The following is a 23,076-nucleotide window of genomic DNA, read 5'->3' on the forward strand; positions in this document are numbered from 1 at the left end:
TCTAAGTCTCCTTTTATCTCCCCTTTCCCTCCCTCACCATCCAGAGGGCCAACCGCTTCTCTGGTGGGTTTCCTGCTTCTAACATATTTGAAGAAGCTTTTATTATTCCCCTTAATGTTGCTGGCCGTGCGTTCCTCATAGTCTCGCTTGGCCTCCCCTATCACCTTCTTACATTTCTTTTGCCAGTTTATGTTCCTTTTTATTCTCATTAGGGCAAGACTTCCATTTACGGAAGAAAGCTTCCTTGCCTTTCACAGCCTCTCTAACTTGGCTGGTTAGCCATGCGGGCACTCTCCTGGATTTAGTGGAACCCTTCTTTCTTTGCGGTATACACTTCTGCTAGGCTTCTATTACTGTTGTTTTAAGCAGCCTCCATGCACTCTGGAGAGATTGGACTCTTTTTACCCTCCCTTTCAACCTCCTTCTAACCAGCCTCCTCATTTGGGGGAAGTCTGTCCGTCGGAAGTCAGGGGTTTTTGTTAGAGATTTGCCTGGTATTCTTCCCCCAACGTGCACGTCAAAACGGATTGCAGCATGATCTCTGTTCCCCAATGGCTCAGTAACGTTTACATCTCTAACCAGGTCCTGCATAACGCACAATATTAAATCCAGAGTCACTTGTCCTCTGGTGGGCTCCGTGACCAGCTGCTCTAAGCCACAGTCATTTAGCACGTCAAGAAATCCGGTTTCCTTATTGTGACCAGAACACAAATTGACCCAGTCAATATGAGGATAATTGAAGTCCCCCATGATTACAACCCTGTCCCTCCTTGTCACCTCCCTGATCTGTTTCCTCATTTGAAGGTCCCCATCCGATTTCTGGTCTGGAGGACAATAGCACGCCCCCAGTATTACATCGCTGCACAAGCCTGGTAATTTAACCCACAGAGATTCTACCGTGGAGTTGGACACACCTTCAATCTCTACTTTGCTGGGATAGAGATACTTTCAATCTCTATCCCTTCCTTAACATAAAGGGCCACCCCACCTCCAACACGCCCCTGCCTGTCCCTCCTGTAGAGTTTATAGCCCGGGATTGCGGTATCCCACTGATTCTCCGCATTCCACCAGGTTTCCGTTATGCCCACTATGTCAATGTTTTCCCTTGTCACCAGACATTCCAGTTCTCCCACCTTTGCTCGTAGACTTCGGGCATTCGCATAAAAGCATTTGTACACGGAATGCCCTAGGATGGGCTGCTTATTCGCTCCTTTGTCCCCGCATCCTCTCATTGTGCCAAACCGTCTATCACATCCCATCACCCTACCTTTCCCAATTTCTTCTCCTACCCTGCCTTTGTCTTGTTGTTCTCTAACCTCCCCATCCTCATCCCTATGGGATGAGGAGTCCCGAACCGGATGCCCCCTCGGCTCCTGTCGGCCTTCCCCCAGGGATCAGTTTAAAAGCTGCTCTGCCACCTTTTTAATGTTATGCGCCAGCAGTCTGGTTCCATTCTGGTTCAAGTGGAGCCCGTCCCTCTTGTACAGGCCCCGCTTGTCCCAAAACGTTCCCCAGTGCCTAACGAATCTAAACCCCTCCTCCCTACACCACCGTCTCATCCACGCATTGAGACCCCTGATCTCCGCCTGCCTAGCTGGCCCTGCGCGTGGAACAGGTAGCACTTCAGAGAACGCTACCTTTGAGGTCCTGGCTTTCAGCTTCCTGCCTAAAAGCCTCAATTTGGCCTCCAGGACCTCCCAGCTACACTTGCCCACGTCGTTGGTGCCGTCATGCACCACAGCCGCTACCTCTCCCCCAGCACTGTCTACTAGCCTGTCTAGACAAGAAGTGATGTCCGCAACCTTCGCACCAGGCAGGCAAGTCACCATGCGGTCCTCACATCTGTTGCAAACCCCCCTGTCTATGTTTCTAATAATCGAATCCCCCACTACAAGAAGCCCCCAACCCCCCTCCCGCCGAGGAGTATCCCGAGTGCGTTCGGATACGGGCCCATCCCCTGGAGAAGGGGTCCCCCCTAGGGGATCGTTTCCCTCCTCTCCAGGATGACGTCCACCAGTCCCGAGACTTCCCACCCGGGCAGCCGAGGAGCTGCACGCCTGAGGTTGGGACGAAGCCTGATCGTCCCTGGAAGTCTCCCCACGGTCCTCCTCTGCCTGCCTGCGCTTCTCCAGGTCGGCCACCAAGGCTTCAAGGGAGTGGACGCGTTCCCTGAGACCCTGGAGCTCCTTGCACCGAGGACACACCCATGACTTATGCCCCAGAGGCATATAATCATACATGTGGCGCATATAATCATACATGTGGCTTAATCACACATTAAGGTCACTGATGAAAGGTCACTGAAATGACTTCAGATCTTGGGAGATTTGTATTATTCCTCATTATCTGCCTTAACACAACCATGCAGCATCCAAGTGAAATTTTGCTAGATTTCTGATGTCAGAGAGCTCAACCCAAGACCTTCTGGTGCTAAATGCTGTCACCTCTTTTGTGAAAGATCTTGCCACACATCAAATGCTGACTCCCTAACCTGGCAATGCATGAGTCACCACCTCTGTTACATCTTTTCCTCCCAAACCTGGATTCAAAAATGAAAAGGGAAACAAAATGGAAGATGAAGCATTGATTCTAGATCACTACTCTCCTCTCCTCCACTCCTCTCTGCTACATCCTTCTCTTCTTTTTCAAACCCAGGGAGTGGGAGAACAAGCAGCAGAGACCACCACAGACAACTTGGTTGGCTTCATGGATGGGCTGGTTCTGGAGCTATTCAATTGACAAACTATTCAGCACATCAGAATCTCTCAGTCATGTTCCAGCTCTGGGCTATCATGTCATGTGACGCATGGCATATTTCCCAAGACCAATGGGGGCATAACGGCAAAAGAAATGGGGGAAAGCTCAACTGTTCTGTCTGCACCCAGCCCAAACCCAAGCCTTGCTTCAACTTGAAGCCTTCAGGGCCCCAGAAAGCAGTTCTAGGACCCAACACAGCACTGATGTACCTTCCTTTGGAGTACCACATTCTTTCTGTTCTGGGCAGCAAAGAGAGAGGAAAATGCTGACAAACTAAAAAGACTCAGAGAAGAGCCATGGTGGGGCTTGAACTGCAGTTCTTTCACAACATGTTTGCCACACAGCCCCTCAGTGTAGAAGACCCCTCCCACACCCACACTCTGGCCACACCTTTGAGACACCAAAGTGAACCCCTGGCTGTCTAATCATCCTTTGTGTACAACACTGCCAAGGTAAAACACCTCTTGCCATAGCATGATCCAGACACTTTTATAAAATTCTACAACAGACATGAATAACTTCCTATTTGAATCACCAAATAAATAGTTTCCTTTGTTACAGATAAAAGAAATGATCTAAGGCTGCCTTTCAAGGAGGATATCTTGACTGAAATAATTGTGGTCCACTGCAGGGAAGGAGGTAAAGGGTAGCCAAGGTTGCACCTGTGTTACTTTGCATCACAGTGTGGATCTTATGCAGGTTAAGCATTTCACTTTGTGCCTTGCCAAGCAGTTGTGAATCTCTGGAAGAGGATTTGATAAGGCAGAGGAAGCAGCCCCAGTGCCGTTTCAGATATATTTTGTATCCTAGGAGAGCTAAAGCCCTGTATCAAAGACACCTGGGAGGGATTAAAAGGTTCTCCATTTCATGTATCCACTTTTACTTCTGAATTCCAGGATTCTGCAAACATTTATCCCCCACTGCAAAAATCTTTTCATTCAGTCTCCAAAATAAGTTATTTAACAGGGTACAACAAGCTGTTGTGAATTTCAGAGTCAGGGCCAGTCCATTCATAAGGTTGACTAAGGCAATTGCCTCAGGCAATTGATCAGCAGGGGGCTACCCATCATCTACCTCTGCCTCTCTCTATCACCCTTGGATTTGATAAATTATGCCACTCTAGCCACTGCTCTCTTCTCCTCTTCCCTTCCTTTTCCATTCAGTTCCCCTTTTCCCTTTCAAATCCAGGGAGCAAGAGCAGAGGTGGTCAGCCATCAGAGAAGCGGGGCAGTGTTTGGTTCACTGCCTCAAGAGCCAAGATATTTTGGGTAAGCCCTGGAAATAGTCCTCAGACAGCCAGGCCAAAATGCCTCCCTTTGTGAATTAAATCCACCTTTCCAATTAAATCTACAGTAGGTAGAATAGGGAGAAATTTCTTAATCAGTTATAACCACCAATTTTGCATCCAAGACTGTTTAAGATCCTATGTGACAAACCTAATCTTAACTGCCTCTAACCAGTTTATTTATTTACTTATTTAAAATATGTGTATCTTGCCCTTCCCCCCAAACACTGGGGTGTGCAAGATGTACAACTATAAACAACAAATCACAGCAAAAGCAGCAAACACTTAATACAAAAGCACCAACAAAAAAACACCGCCCCCCCCCAAAAAAAACCCCAGCATTGCAGATTACTAACCAACCAAAAGAACAGGAAAAGCAATGAAGAGAGTTAAGGTGGGAAAGCTAATGGGAAGAAAACATGTTTTTAGCCCACACCAAAAAGCCAACAGAGGGTGCTCAACGGGGAAGGACCCTTCAACCTTAGCTAGGGTGATCAGACATAATGGAAGACACAATGCCTATACCTTTAACCATTATATCAAAGAGGGAATTTTGGCAGGTGAAGCTTTTTAAACCCCTCTATATTGAGCTGCACCTGCCAAAATTCCCTCTTCTATATAGTGGTTAACGGTAGAGGCACTGTGTTCTCCATTGTATCTGGTCACACTGATCTTAGCCATAGGCAGCACCTAGAAGAGTGCCTTCCCAGATAACCTCAGGGGACAAGTCAGTTTGTATGAGAGAAGGCAGTTCCTCAGCTACCCCAGTCCCAAACCATGAATAGCTTTAAAGGTTAGTTAGATGATCTTGGAATCTGGGGTGGGTATCCTGTTCCACGAACCACGCAGCTTTGAAAGAAACACACACAATGCAGTGAAGAAAGAAGGAAAACACAGACCTAGCCAGACAGATCAACTGGTCAGCAATAAGGCAACAGAAGCTGCCCTTGCATCCAAGTAGCCCCATACCGTAAACCTTTGGCACTGTACAATACAGCAAGGAAAGGTTTCAAACAGGGGGGAAAGGGTCCTTTTCTTCAGCCCTGAAATCTTTCCCTCTCCAGCAAGTCCTGGACACCTCCTGTACTTGAATAGCTGGAAAGAGTTTTGAGGAGCTGGGGATAAACGGTCACATTCCCTTGTAAATCTCTCCTTGCGCAGTTATAACAGCACTCCAATCTTAAAGGAAGAGATAGGGTTCAACCTAGAGTTCAACCATAGAGAAGATGGCTTTGTTGGTTGATGTAACAGTATGAGATCTCACCATGTGATCTCTGTCCATCTTAACTCTTACTTGCCAAAGGTCCAGCAACCTCCTGCTCTACACGTGGTTATTTTAACTACTACATGGTTATTTTAACTTCCTGACTATCTAATAATAATTACGGAACAAAATACCTTTGTAAATCATACAGGTGTGCTGAAATAATTAAACTCTTTCTCTTGGCCACACGAACAAGCCCATTCAATTATAACAGTTTAATTGAAACAGAGGGGGTAGAAGTGTATTCTAGCGATTAAGTAAAAGAGGGGAAGACACATAATAAGGTACTATGTCAGCTCACAACACAAACTGATCCTTCAACAAAATGGGATGTTGCCAATGATGCCAGGTTAGACAGAGTTCACAGCATCTGGAAATTATTCTCAAGACTTCCTGGATACGAGAACCATTAAGCTACAAATTACATGCTTTAATTGAGGGCACACGCTGAAAAATTAAGAGCACCCACATAGGAAGCCTTTAACATAATTAGAGCAACATTGATTCTAACTAGTTACTGTATATCCAGTAATGTGAGGGAGAATGCATGTGTGTGTCTGTAAATGGAGGGGGGGAGAGAGAAGGGTGGGATTATGGCACACCACAGATTTAACTGCACATTCCCCTTCCCTGCTCATGGCTCCCTGCCTTATCTGATGGTGGATGAGGAAGCTCTTTACACAGGCATTGGCTCGCCTCTACTCACACTTTCAACAGCTCAGAAACCTCTGTCAAAAATAAACACTGCCCTTTCCAACACAGGGTTATGATGTCTGTGTTGGGACATCGTGGAATTCAGAAGGTGATGTCTACAGCAGCATCACCTTGGTTGGCAACCTTCAGTCTCGAAAGACTATGGTATAACCCTACAGCACCTGGTATTTCCAGGCGGTCTCCCATCCAAGTACTAACCAGGCCTGACCCTGCTTAGCTTCCGAGATCAGACGAGATCGGGCATGTGCAGGGTAACAGTAGCATCACCATGGTTGACTGTAATGCTGCATCCAGCACCCTTAAGGGCTCCATGAGGAAATCCCCAGATTAGGAAGCAGAGTCATAGAAGAAGCAGAAATGACAGCTGCCAAAGATAGTCCTGGCCCTTTCCCTGCACCCACAGTTATTTGACTCCCCAAGTGCCTCAGCTCCTGCCACTGAATTTCCCAGCTGGGACCAACAGGAACCCATTTCCAGAAGAAAATTAGCTGAATCACAGATTTCCCTCTTGGCAACCAGCCCCCCCTGGAGATGGCACATCATGGAATAATTTCCCAGCCCAGCTGCAATCTCTCAGTAATTGTGGGTATGTGAAGTGCCCCTGGTCATAGACAGTGGGTCGTTGGAGTAAAGCAATTCCCTAATTAGTGTCTGATTGCTAGGAGGTAGAAATAAAGAGGTAACAAAGAAGGCACCAAAGTCAGCCATACAGCAACACAAGCCATGCAGGAATAATAGAAGCTAAAATTATCACTCCAGAGCAAAATATTAAAGAGGCTTTGCCTAAAGGACATTCCGTTGCCTGGAGCAGACAAGGAGAATATAGCATTCAGCGTTGGAAAGAGAATATGAAGGTTTGTGAATCATAAGGAATGAGTGGCACTTGTCTGATCCAGAGAAGGTCAGAGGAAAATTATTACTGGTTGAGGGGAGAGATGAAAAATTGCCACAAGCTCCTCATGAGTACCAAGGCTGGAAAATTAGTCATGGTGCACTCAGGACTAAGCCCTGTTCTCATTCACAAGTGCAAGGACTGAGCCAGCCGCTTTCCCCAAGGTTGCTGTGCCAGACAGCATCATCAGTGCACTTCAAAGCAGCAGCCAAGAGGAGCCCCTCCCTACACACTGGGGCCCCTCCAAACATCTCTGAGGCAAGAACAGATAACTTTGGAAAGGTGTCATGGAGGGTATGGGGGGAGGACTGGTTTGCATAATCATCAGGCTCCAAATTATTTAGGCTTTGCCAGGTTTTAAACTGGCGTTTTGCTATGCCATTAAAGGTTGCTGAAATTGAAATTGAACTGGCGTTTTTCAATACAGAGTCTCTCTTCATCACAGGATCAAGTAATCACCAGCTAGTGCAACTCCTTACCACTTGGCAGAAGAAATAAAACATAGTAGGAACATAATAAACTATTTTATACTGAATTGGAATCTTGATTCATCTGGTCCAGTACTGTCACACTTACTGGTAGTGGCTCTCCAGTTTTAAGCAGGAATTTTTCTCTGACTCACCTAGTGATGATTGAACCTGGAACCTTTGGCATGCAAGGCATATGATCTACCACTAAGCCACTTCCCTCCTTTGCTTCCCTTCCCAAGGTGGTCACTGACAGTCCCCGAGAGACCCTCACATATGGGAATCAGTCCATCCACTGGGCTGGTATCCAATTTAATTTGATCTGCTCAGTCTCATCCTTTCTTGAGTGGCTTCAGATAAAAAGGAAAGGAAGTTTATCATATGGAAAGAGACATAGCTCAATAGGGGCAGAGCAGATCTCTCACATGGGGATCTCAAGTCCAAATCCTGACATCTCCAGACGGGAAAGACTTTTGTGAAATGCAGGAGAGTTCAAGGTAGGCAATACTGAGCCAGATCAACCAATGATCCGACTTGTCATAAGGCAGCTGTATACATGCATGTTGGCAACCTTCAGTCTCAAAAGACTATGGTATCGCGCTCTGAATGGTGGTTCTGGAACAGCGTCTAGTGTGGCTGAAAAGGCCGATTCGGGAGTGACAATCCCTTCCACACCGGGAGCAAGTGCAGTCTGTCCTTGGTCTGTCTCCCTGGCTATGGGCCTTCCTTCTTTGCCTCTTTGCCTCAGACTGTTGGCCAAGTGTCTCTTCAAACTGGGAAAGGCCATGCTGCACAGCCTGCCTCTAAGCGGGCTGCACAGAGGCCAGGGTTTCCCACCTTTTGAGCTGTATAAGTGTGAGGAAAACTAAGGGCCACAAAGCATCCTTCCTATGTCTCCAACCTGCTTGAATAGAACAACCTGAAAGAAGATTGATCCTGTAACCCAGTGTTTCTCAAATTGTGGGTTTCTCAAATGAATGGGTCCCCAATCATTTCAATGTGTAATTTATTGTCAGCATATTAGACTAGATGTTACCATGGTATGTGACTGCATTCGGGGAAATGTTACAGACCTGTACTTTTAACAGGCTACAATATAAATGCTTTTAACACTGACAGTCAATGGGGCTTACTCCCGGGTAAGTGTGGATAGGATTGCAGCCTTTGGGATGTTGTGGAAAATTTTTTAAGAAATCAGCAATTGCTGGGAAGGATTAGGAGGGTTCTTCTTTACATACTTAAACATACTTACTGTAAACATTTCAATTACTTAGGATGCAATCCTAACCTCACTTTCCTGGGTGTATGTCCCATTGAACACAATAGGACTTACTTCTGAGTAGCCCTTCTTAGGATTGTGCCCTTAATTTGATTTTGTCATATGGGGGGGGGGGTATTCAAAGTTTTCCTGCTTGATGATGTCACTTCCAGCCATGACATCATTCCCAGGTTAATAACATCACTTCTGGCGAGTCCTGACAGATTGTCATACTAAAAGTGGGTCCTGGTGCTAAAAAGTTGGCAATCCACTGCTCTAGCCCCATCAAACCTGCTGCCGTGATGCAATTACTACCCTTGTAAATGGGTCAAGAGAGTGAAACATACCCACTGCTTGAATGGAAGACATTTCTGCTACTGCTCAGACTGACACCTGCTCTTTACCAAGTAGCTCCCTCAGTTTCTGGGCAGAGCAAACTCAGAACAACCGTTTTTGACTGCTCAGATCACTGCAGATGGGTGTGAGGGGGGTGGGAGGAAACAGACAAGGCTCATGCAAAGAGATTGAAGCAGGCAGGAGGTGTAGAACAAAGTGCTCTATGCAGCCCTTCCCAAGCCCCCCTCCCACCCAATGAACAGGCTTCTTTTCACAGTCACATCAGGACAAGCCTAGCAGCAAGCTGGTAGCCCAGTTAGCTAAAGGTGCAAATGGCATATGGAGCAAAAAATATATATGTTAGCATTCCGGAGCAGAGGTGATTCCCAGATGCAAACATCAGAGGCAGTGGTTATTTGCTATTTATGAGGGAAACTGGGGCAAGGGGGAAGCTTTCATTAATAAGGTTGGTAAAGAATAGCTTCTCTCTCTATAGAGTACAGAAACGATCGATTGCTAAACTTAGAAAAGGCTGGCGAATCCAAGTTACAGTCTAAACACAAATCATAAGCTCTTTGTTACAGAAAGGTCCTGCATTGTTACTCTGTGCTTTTAAAAGAGGAAGAGTTTTTTAAAAATGCACTTTAATTATCTGCGCAACTAAGCCTTATCCCAGCCCGACCCTCAAATTACTGAGAGAGAGGTTCAGAAGTATCATTGTGAATGTGTTTCTAGAAATTGTTGAACAAAAATGTTTAGGAGGAATCAAGGAGAGAATGCTGCCATGAGCTTTAAGGGCTCACAACTATCAATGCAAAAAATACTCTTGAGGGCCATGTAGGTAACCTCGCATTTTGGATGTGAGAAACGTATAGGGCTCAATCCACTAGTTTGTTCTCCTGCGCAAACCCCACTGAAATGAATGAGAGTAGCTAAGAGCTCAGTAGTAGGAATCTCAGGCTCCTCTCATTCAGTTTAATAATGACCCAATCCTAAGCAGACTGGCTGCAGGTAGAATACATGTTGTGCCAGTGGCAACTTCTTAATGGCTGTCATAAAGCAACCACCAATGGCGCACGCTGCTTGGTCGCTAGTGGGGAGATTGGAGCAGCCTCCCTTACACCAGCAAATGGCCAAAGATTCATCAACTAGGGTAGGCCAGTGAGGGAAGTGGAACTGGACAGGGGAAGGGTAGAACTCGGTGGAGGTGGATGGATTGGGCCTGAGAAGGAGTGGGTTCAGTAACAGCGGTGCCCTCCAAATCCTAACCCCCTTCCTGGGCCTGATCTGCCTTCATGGGTCAACGTGGACTTGTGCAAGTTATAGAGCTGGCACAGGTCTAACTTGATCCATGACAGTTGCTGTGGTCTTCCCACGGCCAAGGAAACAAATGTTTCCTTACCTAAGGAGATCTCAACATGCTAAATCTCCCACGCAGAATACAGCAGAGGGCATGTTGATGCCTCTGCATCAACGTGTGGGAAGTTATATAGGATTGGGCTGTTAAGACTTGTGCAGGGGACATTCCAGTGGACTGTGTAGGGGACACTGCAGTGGCACATCCCTGAGCCACATGTGACCTCTACTCCACCTCTGTTTCCACTTCAGCTGCTCTGCCAAATGGCTTTTTAAGCTCACACATTATTCCTACGTAAACTACGTGCATATATATGCATGTATACACACCCTAACTGAGCAGAACTTGTCAAGATTATGTAAATGGCTCATCATGAGAAAAGAGCGAGGGTGGCACTCCTACAGAGGGGGAATCAAGAGCTTGCCTTTTGCCTAAAGATTGCAGAGTCTTGCAAGAGATTGGCTTAAAAAAAACAAAAACAGAGCTGGAGCCTGTTTTCAGAGAGATGCAGCTCCCACCATGCTGCCTTTTGGCTGGAGATTCTTGCACAGAAAACATATGAACTGACAAACTTGAAAAAGACCTTGTCATTTGCAGGGACCAGAGCAAGCCACTATGTCATGCAACTCAGATGCACTACAGAGCCACCAGGGCTCCATCTCATTTCCTAGTTGATGAGGCCCAAAACATTAGCTGGGCAAAAGTGATTCAAAACTGTCTGACTTTGCTGATCTTGGGTCAGAGGAAAGAACCAAGGAGCCATGCTGGCAGGGGATACCAAATTATTCTGCACTGTGATGTTAGCTCAGGATCAGTACACAAACAAGAGAGGGCTCATTCAACATTAGCAAGAAGAAGGCTGAAAATAAAATAAAAAACACATCTCTGCTTCATGCTGAGATACAAGTCTATGGTGGGCCTGGATGTGGAACGTCGGCTGCAAATCAAGACACACAGGCCTCCAGAAAGGAACCACCAACCAAAAGGACGACCAACCTGATCAGACAGAGCATTTTCCCCTACAGATGAAATCTTCAGAGGCTGGGGCTTCTTAGTTTAGAAGGAGACACAAATTAGGGAGGGGAGGGGAGATGTTTTCTGAACTTCTGAGCAGTATGAAGAAAGGGAACGTTCCCAGTTTCTCTCTAATAATGCCAGAAGTCAGGGTCAACCAATGAAGCAGATCAACAGCAGATACAGGACTGACAACAGGAAATATCACTTCACACCATGCATAATTCATTTGTGGAACTCACTTCCACAAGATGTGGTGATGTTCACTGATACTCAGCTTATATGGCTTTAAAAGAGGAAGTGACAAATCCGTGGGAAGAGGACTGGTGGAGTACTCTTCAATCTATCAGCCATTGTAGTTAAAGCCTTTCATGTTCAGAGGAGGTTTCCTCTAATACCAGGTGCTGGGGACAAAAACGGGGGTGGGGGAAGCCAGCAAGGAAAAGCCACAACCACTTTCATTTTCCACTACCTGGCTTTCTCAGAGGCATCTGGCTGGCTGCTGTTGGGAACAAGATGCTGGACTGGTAGAGAAATTCTAAGCTTATATGACAAGATGGTTTGCATATTATACGTGATAACGAAGACTTTAGAGGAGAAGACATGTTCCCCATGTTCTCCTCTTCCTCTGCACCAAAAGTAGGGACCATGCTAAGAAGAGACAATAGGTTTGCAGGTACTGTCTTGCTGCTCTCTAGGAAATCTTAAAACGTCCACCATACATGACACAGAAAGCTAGAGAAACAAGATCTTGTGGCTCTCATAAGCTGGCTGTGCTCTGCATAAAGGATGCTAGCTAAGCCATGCCAAGAGCTACCATGTGAATGGCATAAGGCAAGCTGGCTCCATGCACCAGGAAAGTCAAAATGCGTGGATTTTAGCCAGGAGGTCAGCTGGCTAAAACCCTAGTCACTCAGTTTCTCCTGTGCTCACAGACTGTCCTCAGGTAAGGTTGTTCTACCTTTACGCTCATGCATATTTTACATACTGCAAGCACTACAAAAATAATGAATTATGGTTTCTCCTTCCTGTGCACTCAGGACAAATATCTGGATGATAGAATCAAAGAAGCTTTACCTGCCAAAGATGCCACCTAACAACCTTCATAGCAGGGGTATCGGTTGCTTGCCCACAGCATCATGCCTGGATGCCACCAGACACCGTGAGGGCAAAATCAGGGCCAAGCTTGAGCCTGACTGCATGCTCTGAATACTGATGGCCTACCGAGCCCAAGACAGGTCTCTATAATCCATGACCTACAGCCAAGCATGGAGGGCAAAGATGCCCCACAAATCTCAAGGGCTGGTCCAAGACCTTCCAGAGGCTGTAGTGGTCAAAAGCCACCACTACTTTGCTAGCAGCGCACCAGTCACTTCTTCTCTTCCTATTCTCTGAGTGCAGAAAGGAAGAGGGGATGGAGCAGACGAGAACATGTGGAGGAGAGAAGAGTAGTAGGGTAGAGCATTTCTGACATTCTAGGTCACCAATCTCCACATTTCTCCTTCTGCTCCAGTCCCCTACCGGCTGCTACCTGGACTGGTTTGAACCTATTTGAAATGTGTACCACATGAGCCAGAGCCAGGCTTTCTGCCTACAGAATACAGGGCTAACTCAAGACTTCTTGGCATCTGAGATGGCATACAAGTCTCTACCTCTCCTCCTGCTTCCAGAATTTGAAGGGAAACAGAGAGGAAAAAGAAATATGGAGAGTAGAGGGTTAGAGCTTCTCTGTGCAGCGCTCAGCAACCCATTTGTGTAACATTTCTCCCTTTTCTCTTGCAGGGTGAAAGTGGAGCAGAACCAGCAGGGATGGCTAGTGAGTCACCAGGGGGTGTGGATGCGTAGCAACATTTGGTTACTGCTCTCCTTCCCTCTATGCTTCCTCCTCAGTTCCATTCCTCCTCCTCCTTTTTAAACCCAAGGAGTGGAAGGAAGAGGAACATGGAGGTGTGAGGACAGAGGTGGGTCTCATGGGACAGCCCTGACTTCCTGCTCTTCTAGACGGGTTCCTTCTCAATCTGTGGTTACACAGTCCACCTCTATTTCAGTTGCCTTTTTGTGACAGGAGGAAGCCTCAAATATTGGTTTCAGTGGAGCATACACAGTGGAACATTCACTTCTGTCAAATCAGTGTCCCTCCCAGTGAGACCTTCTTTAGTTCAATTAATTGTTCTGGAAGGGAACTTCTCCAACTCATGTCCCTTTTTCTGCCGTAGGTTGAGTTTTAATGAGCGCCTTGATCTTGTTTATTTTAAATCTTCCATGATGCACCAATCAAGAAATATTCAAATATTTTGCAACAAAGGAAAAGAGCTGTCTTTCACCCAAGCATCAAAATATTAATTTGTGCTCCTTTCCACAGCCGAATGAACTCTGCAATGTCTAAATATGCCCTTGACACTGACATTCATGCCCAGGTATGCTCTCAGCTTTGGTGAATATATTTTAATCTATTTCCATCAAGAGGCCACAGAAGCTTGAAAAAGTATCAGCCATGGCTGAACTGACAATCATTTAGGTACAAAGGCACCACTTGTACACAAACATGAACACAAACCTGTCTTTGAAGACTGGAGCAGAACAAGAGGATACTCCAGGTCATGGAAAATCTCTCCTCTGTACCTCTCTATATGCTGGGAAGCACAAGAACTGGCTTGCCCCAGTGGGACAGACTCAATGAAGGACACCCCATTTTTGGACCCCAATGAATCAAGAATGGATATACCCCCCTTGTTAACACCCCTGGGCTCTCCCTGACTCACTTCTTAGACCCAAATAAGCCAATCAGAAGATACCCTTAGAAGACACCCTTTCCACCTGATGGCATTAGGCTCTCTTCCCCAAAGGTCTGCCATTGGAGGAAACTGTGGCCTACTGACATGCTTTGCATGCAGAAGGCCCCCTGGTACAATCCCTGGCACTTCCTCATAGAACTGGCAGCAGCCAAAATGCAACAGGGATTAAAGTTTACCTTTAATTCTACCTGCTGTTCTTTACTGATCTGGCAGGACAAGGAAAGACCCCTACCTGAAACCCTGGAGAGCTGCTGCCAGTCAATGCAGAATGATACTGGATAGATGGACAGATAGCCTGAAGCTGTACAAGGCAGCATCTTATGCTCCTGCGTATGACACCTTGGCTTAAGTGTTTCTAGGTTCAGCCCCCTCCCCCACTGACTGTGGGGCTGCAAGACCTACAATCACCCTTCTCACCATTCCCAGCCGGCTGATACAACATCATAAGAACATAAGAACAGCCCCACTGGATCAGGCCATAGGCCCATCTAGTCCAGCTTCCTGTATCTCACAGCGGCCCACCAAATGCCCCAGGGAGCACACCAGATAACAAGAGACCTCATCCTGGTGCCCTCCCTTGCATCTGGCATTCTGACATAACCCATTTCTAAAACCAGGACCTTGCACATACACATCATGGCTTGTGCCCTGTAATGGATTTTTCCTCCAGAAACTTGTCCAATTCCCTTTTAAAGGCGTCCAGGCTAAACGCCATCACCACATCCTGTGGCAAGGAGTTCCACAGACCAACCACACGCTGAGTAAAGAAATATTTTCTTTTGTCTGTTCTAACTCTCCCAACACTCAATTTTAGTGGATGTCCCCTGGTTCTGGTGTTATGTTAGAGTGTAAAGAGCATCTCCCTATCCACTCTGTCCATCTCCTGCATAATTTTGTATGTCTCAATCATGTCCCCCCTCAGGTGTCTCCTGCCCAGCTCTTTGCACTATATTCTAGCCACTATTTTCAGCAACTGGACACTGATTCTCAAGCTAGCCTTGGCTCCTAGTTGAACAGTTCTTTCCAGCTCATCTCACTTACAAGCTTCTGATTTTGGACCTGGACAATCCTCTGCTGACAAGAATGAGAGAGGAGCTGGAGTCTGCAACACACAGACCACAACACACTTAAGATCACAGAACAACCATGGGATACTGTAAAGATAAGTCCACTCTCGAGTTCTCCTGAACCTAAAATTCAGATTACAATACACATCTTTTGTGGGAGGGCCTCCCATGGTGCAGTGCACCAATTTCACATCAGAACAGCATCCATGTCCCCCATTTGGGGCTTATCTTGCTCAGAGATGTGCTTCCTGATGGGGAGGATGATTTTTTCCCCTACAATTCAAGAGCTCATCAAACATGTTTGTGCAATCATTTTTGGGATCTGCACAGAGAATGAAACGTCACACTGATATCCAAGGCGGGTGTGCAGGAAGGCAGATGTGCCTGCAAGAATAAAGAGAGCAGTTTTGCCCATCCCTACCCAGAGTTATTAGGAGAACACAGATCTGCTGCAGTTTTCAGATATTCAACAGAGCACTAGGAGGACCAGGGAATCTCATATGCCTTTTGCAGAAAAGCGATAGAAGTGATGCATTTAGTTGGTTGGCAACCTTCAGTCTCAAAAGACTATGGTATAAGCCTACAGCACCCGGTATTCCCAGGCGGTCTCCCATCCAAGTACTAACCAGGCCTGACCCTGCTTAGCTTCCGAGATCAGACAAGATTGGGCATGTACAGGGTAACAGTTGCTAACAGTTTAGGGTCATGCTAGTAAATTGATTGCTCAAAAAACAACTGCTGACCCTACACTGTAAAGATGTAAGCAGAATTAATACAGAATGGGAGATTGGAAGATCACCTATATCAAGGCCCAATCCTATCCAACTTTCCAGCACTGGTGTAGTTGCAATGCAGCTCCGAGGTAAGGGAACAAATATTCCCATACCTTGAGAAGGCCTCTGTGACTGCCTTCCCATCACAGGATGCAATGCATGCCCATTGGCATGGCTACATTGGCACTGGAAAATTGGATAGGATTGGGCCCTCAGTCATTTGCCCCAGGCAGGATCCTCCACAAAACGTAAAGGCATACTTTGTTTTTCCACAGGCAGACAGGAGAAAGCCTCCTGCAGAGGATGAGAAGCAACCAGGTCTCTTGCACCAGAGGTTCCTGCATAATTCAAGCAATTGTTCTGTAAGGTAGTACAGAAAGCAATGTGTGACGAGACGAGCCCCGCAGAGCCAGAGCAGGTGTCCTCATCTCACAGCTGGGCAAGATTACTTTGGCCTGCCTGTTTCACTTGAACAAACAGCAGATTAGAATGCAACTGTGTGGAGGCTGCTCCCTACTCACTGTGTGGGAAGCAGCTTTCACAACGCAGATCCTGCCACACGTTAGGAATCCCCTTTTGGGAGCTGCATTTCAGGTGACCTAATTCAGGCTGGTGGATCCATTTCCTGAATTACTCTGCATGCATGAACTGATGCATGGGGCAGCCTCTGCACGCCTGCCTTTCCAGCAACCAATGTTGGGTTTTTTGTGTTAGGATTCCAAGCCTGGAGACAGAACAGAAGGGGTGGGCATTTACCTACAAGAATTAGGGTTGAACTGTTCTTGTGGTCAACTGAGGCAGTTGCCTCAGCTGGTGGATTGGCAAGAAGAGGGTCACACCTATCTCTGCTGCCCCTCCTCAGAACAAAAGAAGAGGGGAATGGAGTGGAAGAGGAAGTGTGGAGGAGAAGAGAATGGTGGGCTAGAGAGTATCTCCATGCAGCAGGCAGCAAACCACTGACTTCCTTTTCTATTCCAAGGAACAGAGCAGGAGTGACAGGCAGCTGGCAAGCCACCAGGTATGGGAGGCAGGTGGGCAACGTTTGGTGTGATCTGTCAGGTGCCAGGAAGTCTTGGACTGTCTCTTATAAGACTTTTGAGAAGAAAAGACTTCTGACCACAAAAGGCCCATCCCCAGGGCAACTGAAACAAAATAAAAGAACCTACAGAATTCTGCACAGCAACCAAAGGAGACTTTGGTTTGAGACAAAGAAGACTTTGAGGAGAGAACTCCACAATGTTGCACTAAGAGTTCATTCCTTTGGGCTTTTGCATGTGTTAATCAACAGTCTAAGGGCCCAATCCTATCCAATTTTCCAGTGCCAGTGCTGCTGTGCCAATGGGGTATGCTCTGCTTCTTGCATTGGGAGGGGGGGCAGTAACAGAGGCCTCCTCAAGGTATTGGAACATTTGTTCCCTTACCTTGGGGCTGCATTGCAGCTGCACCGGTGCTAGAAAGTTGAATAAGATCAGGTTCTTAGTCAATTCGTTTCTTGTTTCTGTGAACCTAGACCTAAATAAATTCCCTGCCTTGTTGCATTCACCCACCGCACCACCCTGCAGGGCTGTTCTTATTCATTCAGTGCCTGGAGAAGCACTGGGCACACAACCAAGGATGTGACCCAGCCCCACAGCTGCGAAATCCTGGAGTAGGCCAGTCAGTCCCAAAAGAAATATAGCCAAGGAGTCTGCCTAACCTCAAGGAGGTAGATGCTTCCTGAGTCCAACTGAAAGGAATATGTTTGGGATAAGGAAACTATGCGGCCCCCAAGTCAGTCCACAGCTCTGAGGATGGAGCCTCAATAAATCAGTCCTGGCAAGGCCAATTTTTCACATAGCTTGCCTCTGCATCTAATCAAAGGTTTAACCTTCTCAAAAGACAAGTGTTGATCTGAAAATGAAAATGCACACAGGTTTGGTTCAATCCTAGTCTTTAACGAAGGGGAAAGATTATACTTCTGCATGACAACCATAAGAACACAGCAAAGATCCTGTCAAAGCGACAATAGTTGGCTGCTACTCATGGGAAGTAAGCGGTACCAAACGGTTGTTAAGTGCAAAAGCAAGTCAGAAATCTACCTCACCACACACAAGTCACCATTGCTGGCCCATCCACAAGGTTGACTGAGATAGCCATATCAAGCAAAGGACTAGTGAAAGGTATTTGACCCATCCACCTTTACCACTCCTGCTTCGAGGACCCAAAGGGGGGAACAGAAGTGTGGAACAGGAGAGGAGAGTGGTGGGCCAGAATGTCTCCAACTCTAAGCCTACCACTCTTCTCTCTTCCAGTTCAAATCCATCTAGCAGAAGGGGGAGAAGCTCTGGCTGATGTGCCAATGGATAGGGGGGGGGCAGGGAGAGTGGCTTGATGCCTCAGGTGCTGGAAGAGCTTGGGTCAGCCCTGTAAGATACTTTAAAACTGCATCTCTCATGTAGATTAGCAAAGGTAACACACAAAGTACCTAAGTTGTAAATGGTAGAAATGTGAAATTCAGCAAAGGAAGGAAAAAAGAGAAAAACCTCATTTATGGGAGAAACCTAGGACAATGGGATGAAACAGAACCAGGCTGTACACCAGGAAGTCTCATCTAGTCCACACAGCTAAACAACTGGAGAAAACCATGTGTCGTCATGCCCCCCCCAATGTACTTTACTAGACTATGCCTGGCCTAGGTAGTAGATGTTCTTAACCAGATGGGCACCTGATCACTAGAAGGCACTCCAGAAATAGGCATTATGGGAAGACTCTGCCTCTTGAGACACTCAGATACTCAGAGAATGTTTGGACAATACTGCACAGGGCTTAAGTTGTTCTGAAACCTCTTTGATTTCTGCAGAGCAAAAGGCCAAACATTCAATTTCTTCTCCTTTGTAGCACACTAAAACAGAATCTAGACCCCTTATTTTAAAAGCAAATTACAGCAGCCTGTACAACAAAAGTAAGCAGGTCAGAAAGACACAAAATAAAAACCCACGTCATTTTCTTGATGAAAGGTTGGAGATTGATCTTACTCTGGTTTTGTCCTGGCACTGCAGAACAGATCCAAGTACATGCTGTATAAAACCGAGAAGTACTTTGAGAGAGAGCTGTTATTATTAAAAATAATAACTTGGACTCCTTTGTGCCAATGAAGAAGCCATCATGGAGTTGTCTTTTTGAGAGACAAACTAACAACTCAATCAATCTACAGTGGAGTTGAGCCACAGTAATTGGATTTGAGCCAATTTACTCAATTGATTCCAGTGGGACTAATCAACTCAAGTCTTTGGGCTTAACTGGATTGTGGATCAGATGGCATGACTGGCTGCAGCCACTGATCCTCCCTCAAGAATCCAGCAGCCTCCTTACTGAAGTCGAAGAGCTTCTTTTAACACTGAATTCCAAGGGAGAAAAGCAGCACCTACAGAACTCACATGGACATTCTTCTTGTTACCTTTCATATGAACTGAAAATGCCATACCTCCAGCAAGGATCTTCTCTTCCAGCTCGCTCATCTGTTTCTTATAGGCCTTTAAAGCGGCTTCTTTAAAAGATGGCCGTACTTTTTTTTTCACCGGCGTCACAACAGGGATTTCTGGGACATTCTGATTTTCATCTTCACATACTTCTATTTCTGTTTCAACAACAGTGTCATCCACAACAGTGTCATCCACAACTGTGCCACCCACAACTGCGTCCTCCACAAATTCCAATGCATCATCATTAATCACACTGTTGTCAAAATATCCATCGGTAGTATCTTCCTGTGAAAAGGCATAAGGGCTTTCATAGGGAGTCTGCTCCTGCTCAAATTCCTGGACCTGTTCTATTTCACTGGCACTAGTTCTGTTTTCCAGCTTGGCAAGAACTTGTTCCATGACCTCCACATAATCTGTTTCATTCTCACCAACAGGCTCACTGTAGTCTTCTTCATCCTCAGCTTTGTAATAATAAGGTTCTGTATAAACGTCAGAATCCAGGGTTGTGCTTGATTCATTAGCAGTTGACTGGGACAAAGTCCGAAATCTCCCCATGAAAGACGACCCGCTGTCCTCATAACCGCTTAAACTCTGCGTGCTTTTATTCCACACCACTTCCAAAGCTGATTTTGCCCGCTGCAGAGTGTTCCCAAACTTCGGAAAGCTGAACGTTTTGTCTGAAAGGTCAATGCTTAGCCTGCTGTGCCAGGATTTAGGAGGTGCTTCCTCTGAGTCATCACTGGGCAGTTCACTTTGGCTTCGGTACATTGTGGGCTTCCTGTTCTGGTTCTGATACAGGGTGTTGGCATTGGCCTCCTGGTAGTCATCATATTGGCCAATCCACTGGCTCTGTGTTTCACTACTGACCCCAGTGCCAGAGGGGGAGTTGCCATCCAGGGTAAAATCGTAACTTTCCATGTCGTATTGGAGGTCCGAGATCTGACCATATTCTATCTGCTGGTCAGAAGAGCTGCTTAGGTCGTAAGCCAAGACTTCTTGTGTTGATGAATCCAACCCTACATCTGTGTTTTGGTCTAGCTGATTCCAGTCTTTCCATGGTGAGAGGTCATCTTGTAAAGAGACTTGAGAGTTACTATAATGACTCCTGTCTCCAGACACACACATGATTCCATTGCTGACCCCACTGTCAACTGTTTCTGTGTTTTCAACTTCATTCTCAACTTGATAAGGGTAATTATCTTGATTAAAAGTTTGTTCTTGAGAACCTCCGCACCAATTAGATGGATCGTCATGAGTTCTCTGCCAGAGTTCACGGTCCGAAGAAGACAACAGCGAGCTGCCATTGGTTCTGCTGAAGTACTGATTCTCTGAAAAATCTTCAGAGTATGACTGGCAGAGTTTAGAAAAATCAGATTCTGACCGGCTGAGCTTGAGTGTTGCAAAATCATTCTGTGACTGCCAGAGGGGGGTCATGTCTGAGTAGCAGCTGACCTTGGAGTCTTTCTGCAGGCTCTCTGTTCCTGGTGACTCTTCATTATAATTGATTTTGTTTGGAAAACTGTTGCCATCTGCAGCTCCTTTCAGAACTCTGACGCTTGATGATTCTTCCCTGCCCTTTCCTGTACTTCTCTTCATTTGTGGGGCTGACTTGGATATCTTTGCATAACTGTTCCGATTTATATCTGACTCAAGTTCTTTATCGCTGCTGTCGGGTGATTCCCAATCGTGTTTTTTAGCTTTGAGGTCAACAGCCAGCAATTTCATGTCCATGCTCTCATATGTCTGTGACAAAGGCAGGCTTTTGTCTTTTCTTTCTTTTGTGTCGTGGGAAAGAATGTCGGTTGAAATGCCAATACCGGTTCCCTTGAGTTTGTAAGACTTTTTCAGAACGGAATCTCTTTGCTGCGGTGTCTCAAAGTAGACAAGAATGGGCCTGGGCTTGGCATTGGGGCAGTCTCTGTGCTGCCCCACTCGGTGTGCAAATTCTATTTTAACAGAGTTTTGTGTATCCGAGAATCCCATTTTCTCTATCAAAGTCCTGTACACCACGTGTTCTGTATTTTCAAATTTCTCCTCCTGCACATTTAAAAACCTAAGACTTGTTTTGCTTCCGGTGTGCCCAATTTGCTTGATATAGTCATGTATATCACGCGTCTCCCTTCTCGACTGTACAAAGCCTGTTCGCAACTGCTCAATTTCGCTCTGCACAACTTCCACACTGCTGGAGATTTCATCAATGGACTGCTTCAGGGCATTGACGTGCCCCCTTAGTTCAGAGAGCTCCGTCTCAATTTGACTGATTCCCTGAAGTTCCTTGAAGATCATTTCCATAACATCGTGGGTTTGGCTAATGCAACCCGTTGAACTGAAGCCTGGTTCAAGGGTGTTGGACTTCTGGGGACGAGCCGTCCTGTCCAAGGACTTGCTCCTTAACCCCAGTGTCTTTCTCCATGTGCTGAGCTCGGAGTCTGAGGACACGCATTCCTGACTCTTCTTCCATTTCCGCAGTTTCCGCAGAGCACCAAGTTTTAAACTATGCAAGGTGCGCTCCCCATCGGAGCTGCCGTCGGAAGGAGCCAGGCTGCTCAAGCTCTTCCTGTTGCGCCTCACAGGCATTGTGTGGGATGAATATTTTTGGGCCCTACTGGGACCCTTGACTTCACTTAAGGACTCCGAATATGAGCTCTCATTGGAAGACAGGTCTTGAACTGGGTCTTCATTATTATTCGTTAAGAACACACTCTTCTGAAGTCCATTTGCAATCGCTACTCGATAGCTGAACGTTGGAGACAGAGAAAAGTCTTTGTTGCTCTCCTCCTCTTCAGTTGACAAATTACGAGCAGAGGAGCACTTAGCAAGTTTTTTGACAGTGCTTTTCAAAGTGTTGGAGAATTTGGGATTTTTTACCTGTCCAACTGGGGGGATGTCTTGTTCCTTTTTGCTTTGGCAACTATCTTTCTTCTTTGTACTATTGCCCAATTTCTTTGTAAACATTCCTTTGTAAATCTTATATATGTAGGAAGAGATCAGGCTCTTGAAGAGAGCAGAAACCATGGAGGGCAACTTCAATTAGCCTTTTCTCACACAGATGGCAATTTTCTATCCACAGGAATATCTGTTTGTTTCCAACGTAATCATTAGGTCTGATCCCCTAAATCTGCTGAGACTATTGACAAGTTGTGTGTGCTAAAGCTTGGCACCGCTACGGTTTTTGGATAATCTGACAGCAAATCAGTAGGCTAGAAACCAGCTCTTGAGCGAGGCCCACAGTGGATGCAGCAAGCTCCAGTCCTGCTTCCCATTACTCTCCACAGCACCTAGAAAGCAGGGAAGGGGGTTACTATGGCTTGCAAACTTCAATCCACCATTTCATATTCATGTTCAACTTGCCCACCCGACATTTTGCAAGGTACACTTAAAAAAAATGAAATGCATTTACTACATTTGCAAAACCAATATAATCATTTTGCATATTAATATGGTATTTTCATCATGTTACCATTAATGAAATCACAGTTCTCACTCACAAAAGAAAAAGATGAATGGAGGTGAAATTATTTCTTACAACAGGTTTTCATGGCATGGTTTGAGATTTTCCAATTTGTTGTTTCGAGTTAGAACTACAATTTCCATCTGGAGTTAGAAATCTGCAGTTTGTAGTTTGCTTTTAGTCAA

At 46.0% G+C, this 23,076-nt stretch overlaps 1 protein-coding gene and 2 pseudogenes across 2 annotated transcripts in view; all 3 read right to left on the reverse strand.

Moving 5' to 3' along the window:
* UNC13C (unc-13 homolog C) overlaps positions 1–22,458 on the reverse strand; it is a 179,482-nt gene extending 157,024 nt beyond the window's left edge. Inside the window, exons 1-2 of one of the 2 annotated variants that reach the window (XM_066636656.1) lie at positions 19,647–22,458; positions 19,443–19,595 (exon numbers count right to left, since the gene is read on the reverse strand). In XM_066636656.1, coding sequence (XP_066492753.1) covers positions 19,443–19,595; positions 19,647–22,455 — 2,962 coding nt within the window. In that variant the 5' untranslated portion in view covers positions 22,456–22,458. The remainder of the gene's footprint in view (positions 1–19,442; positions 19,596–19,646) is intronic. The other variant, XM_066636655.1, reaches the window with a different exon arrangement.
* LOC136659550 (5S ribosomal RNA) lies at positions 6,170–6,283 on the reverse strand (annotated as a pseudogene).
* On the reverse strand, positions 15,784–15,900 carry LOC136659727 (5S ribosomal RNA; annotated as a pseudogene).
* Positions 22,459–23,076: the final 618 nt, after the last annotated feature.

This window comes from Tiliqua scincoides, chromosome 8 (assembly GCF_035046505.1).
Source record: "Tiliqua scincoides isolate rTilSci1 chromosome 8, rTilSci1.hap2, whole genome shotgun sequence".
In the NCBI taxonomy this organism is placed as follows: domain Eukaryota; kingdom Metazoa; phylum Chordata; class Lepidosauria; order Squamata; family Scincidae; genus Tiliqua; species Tiliqua scincoides.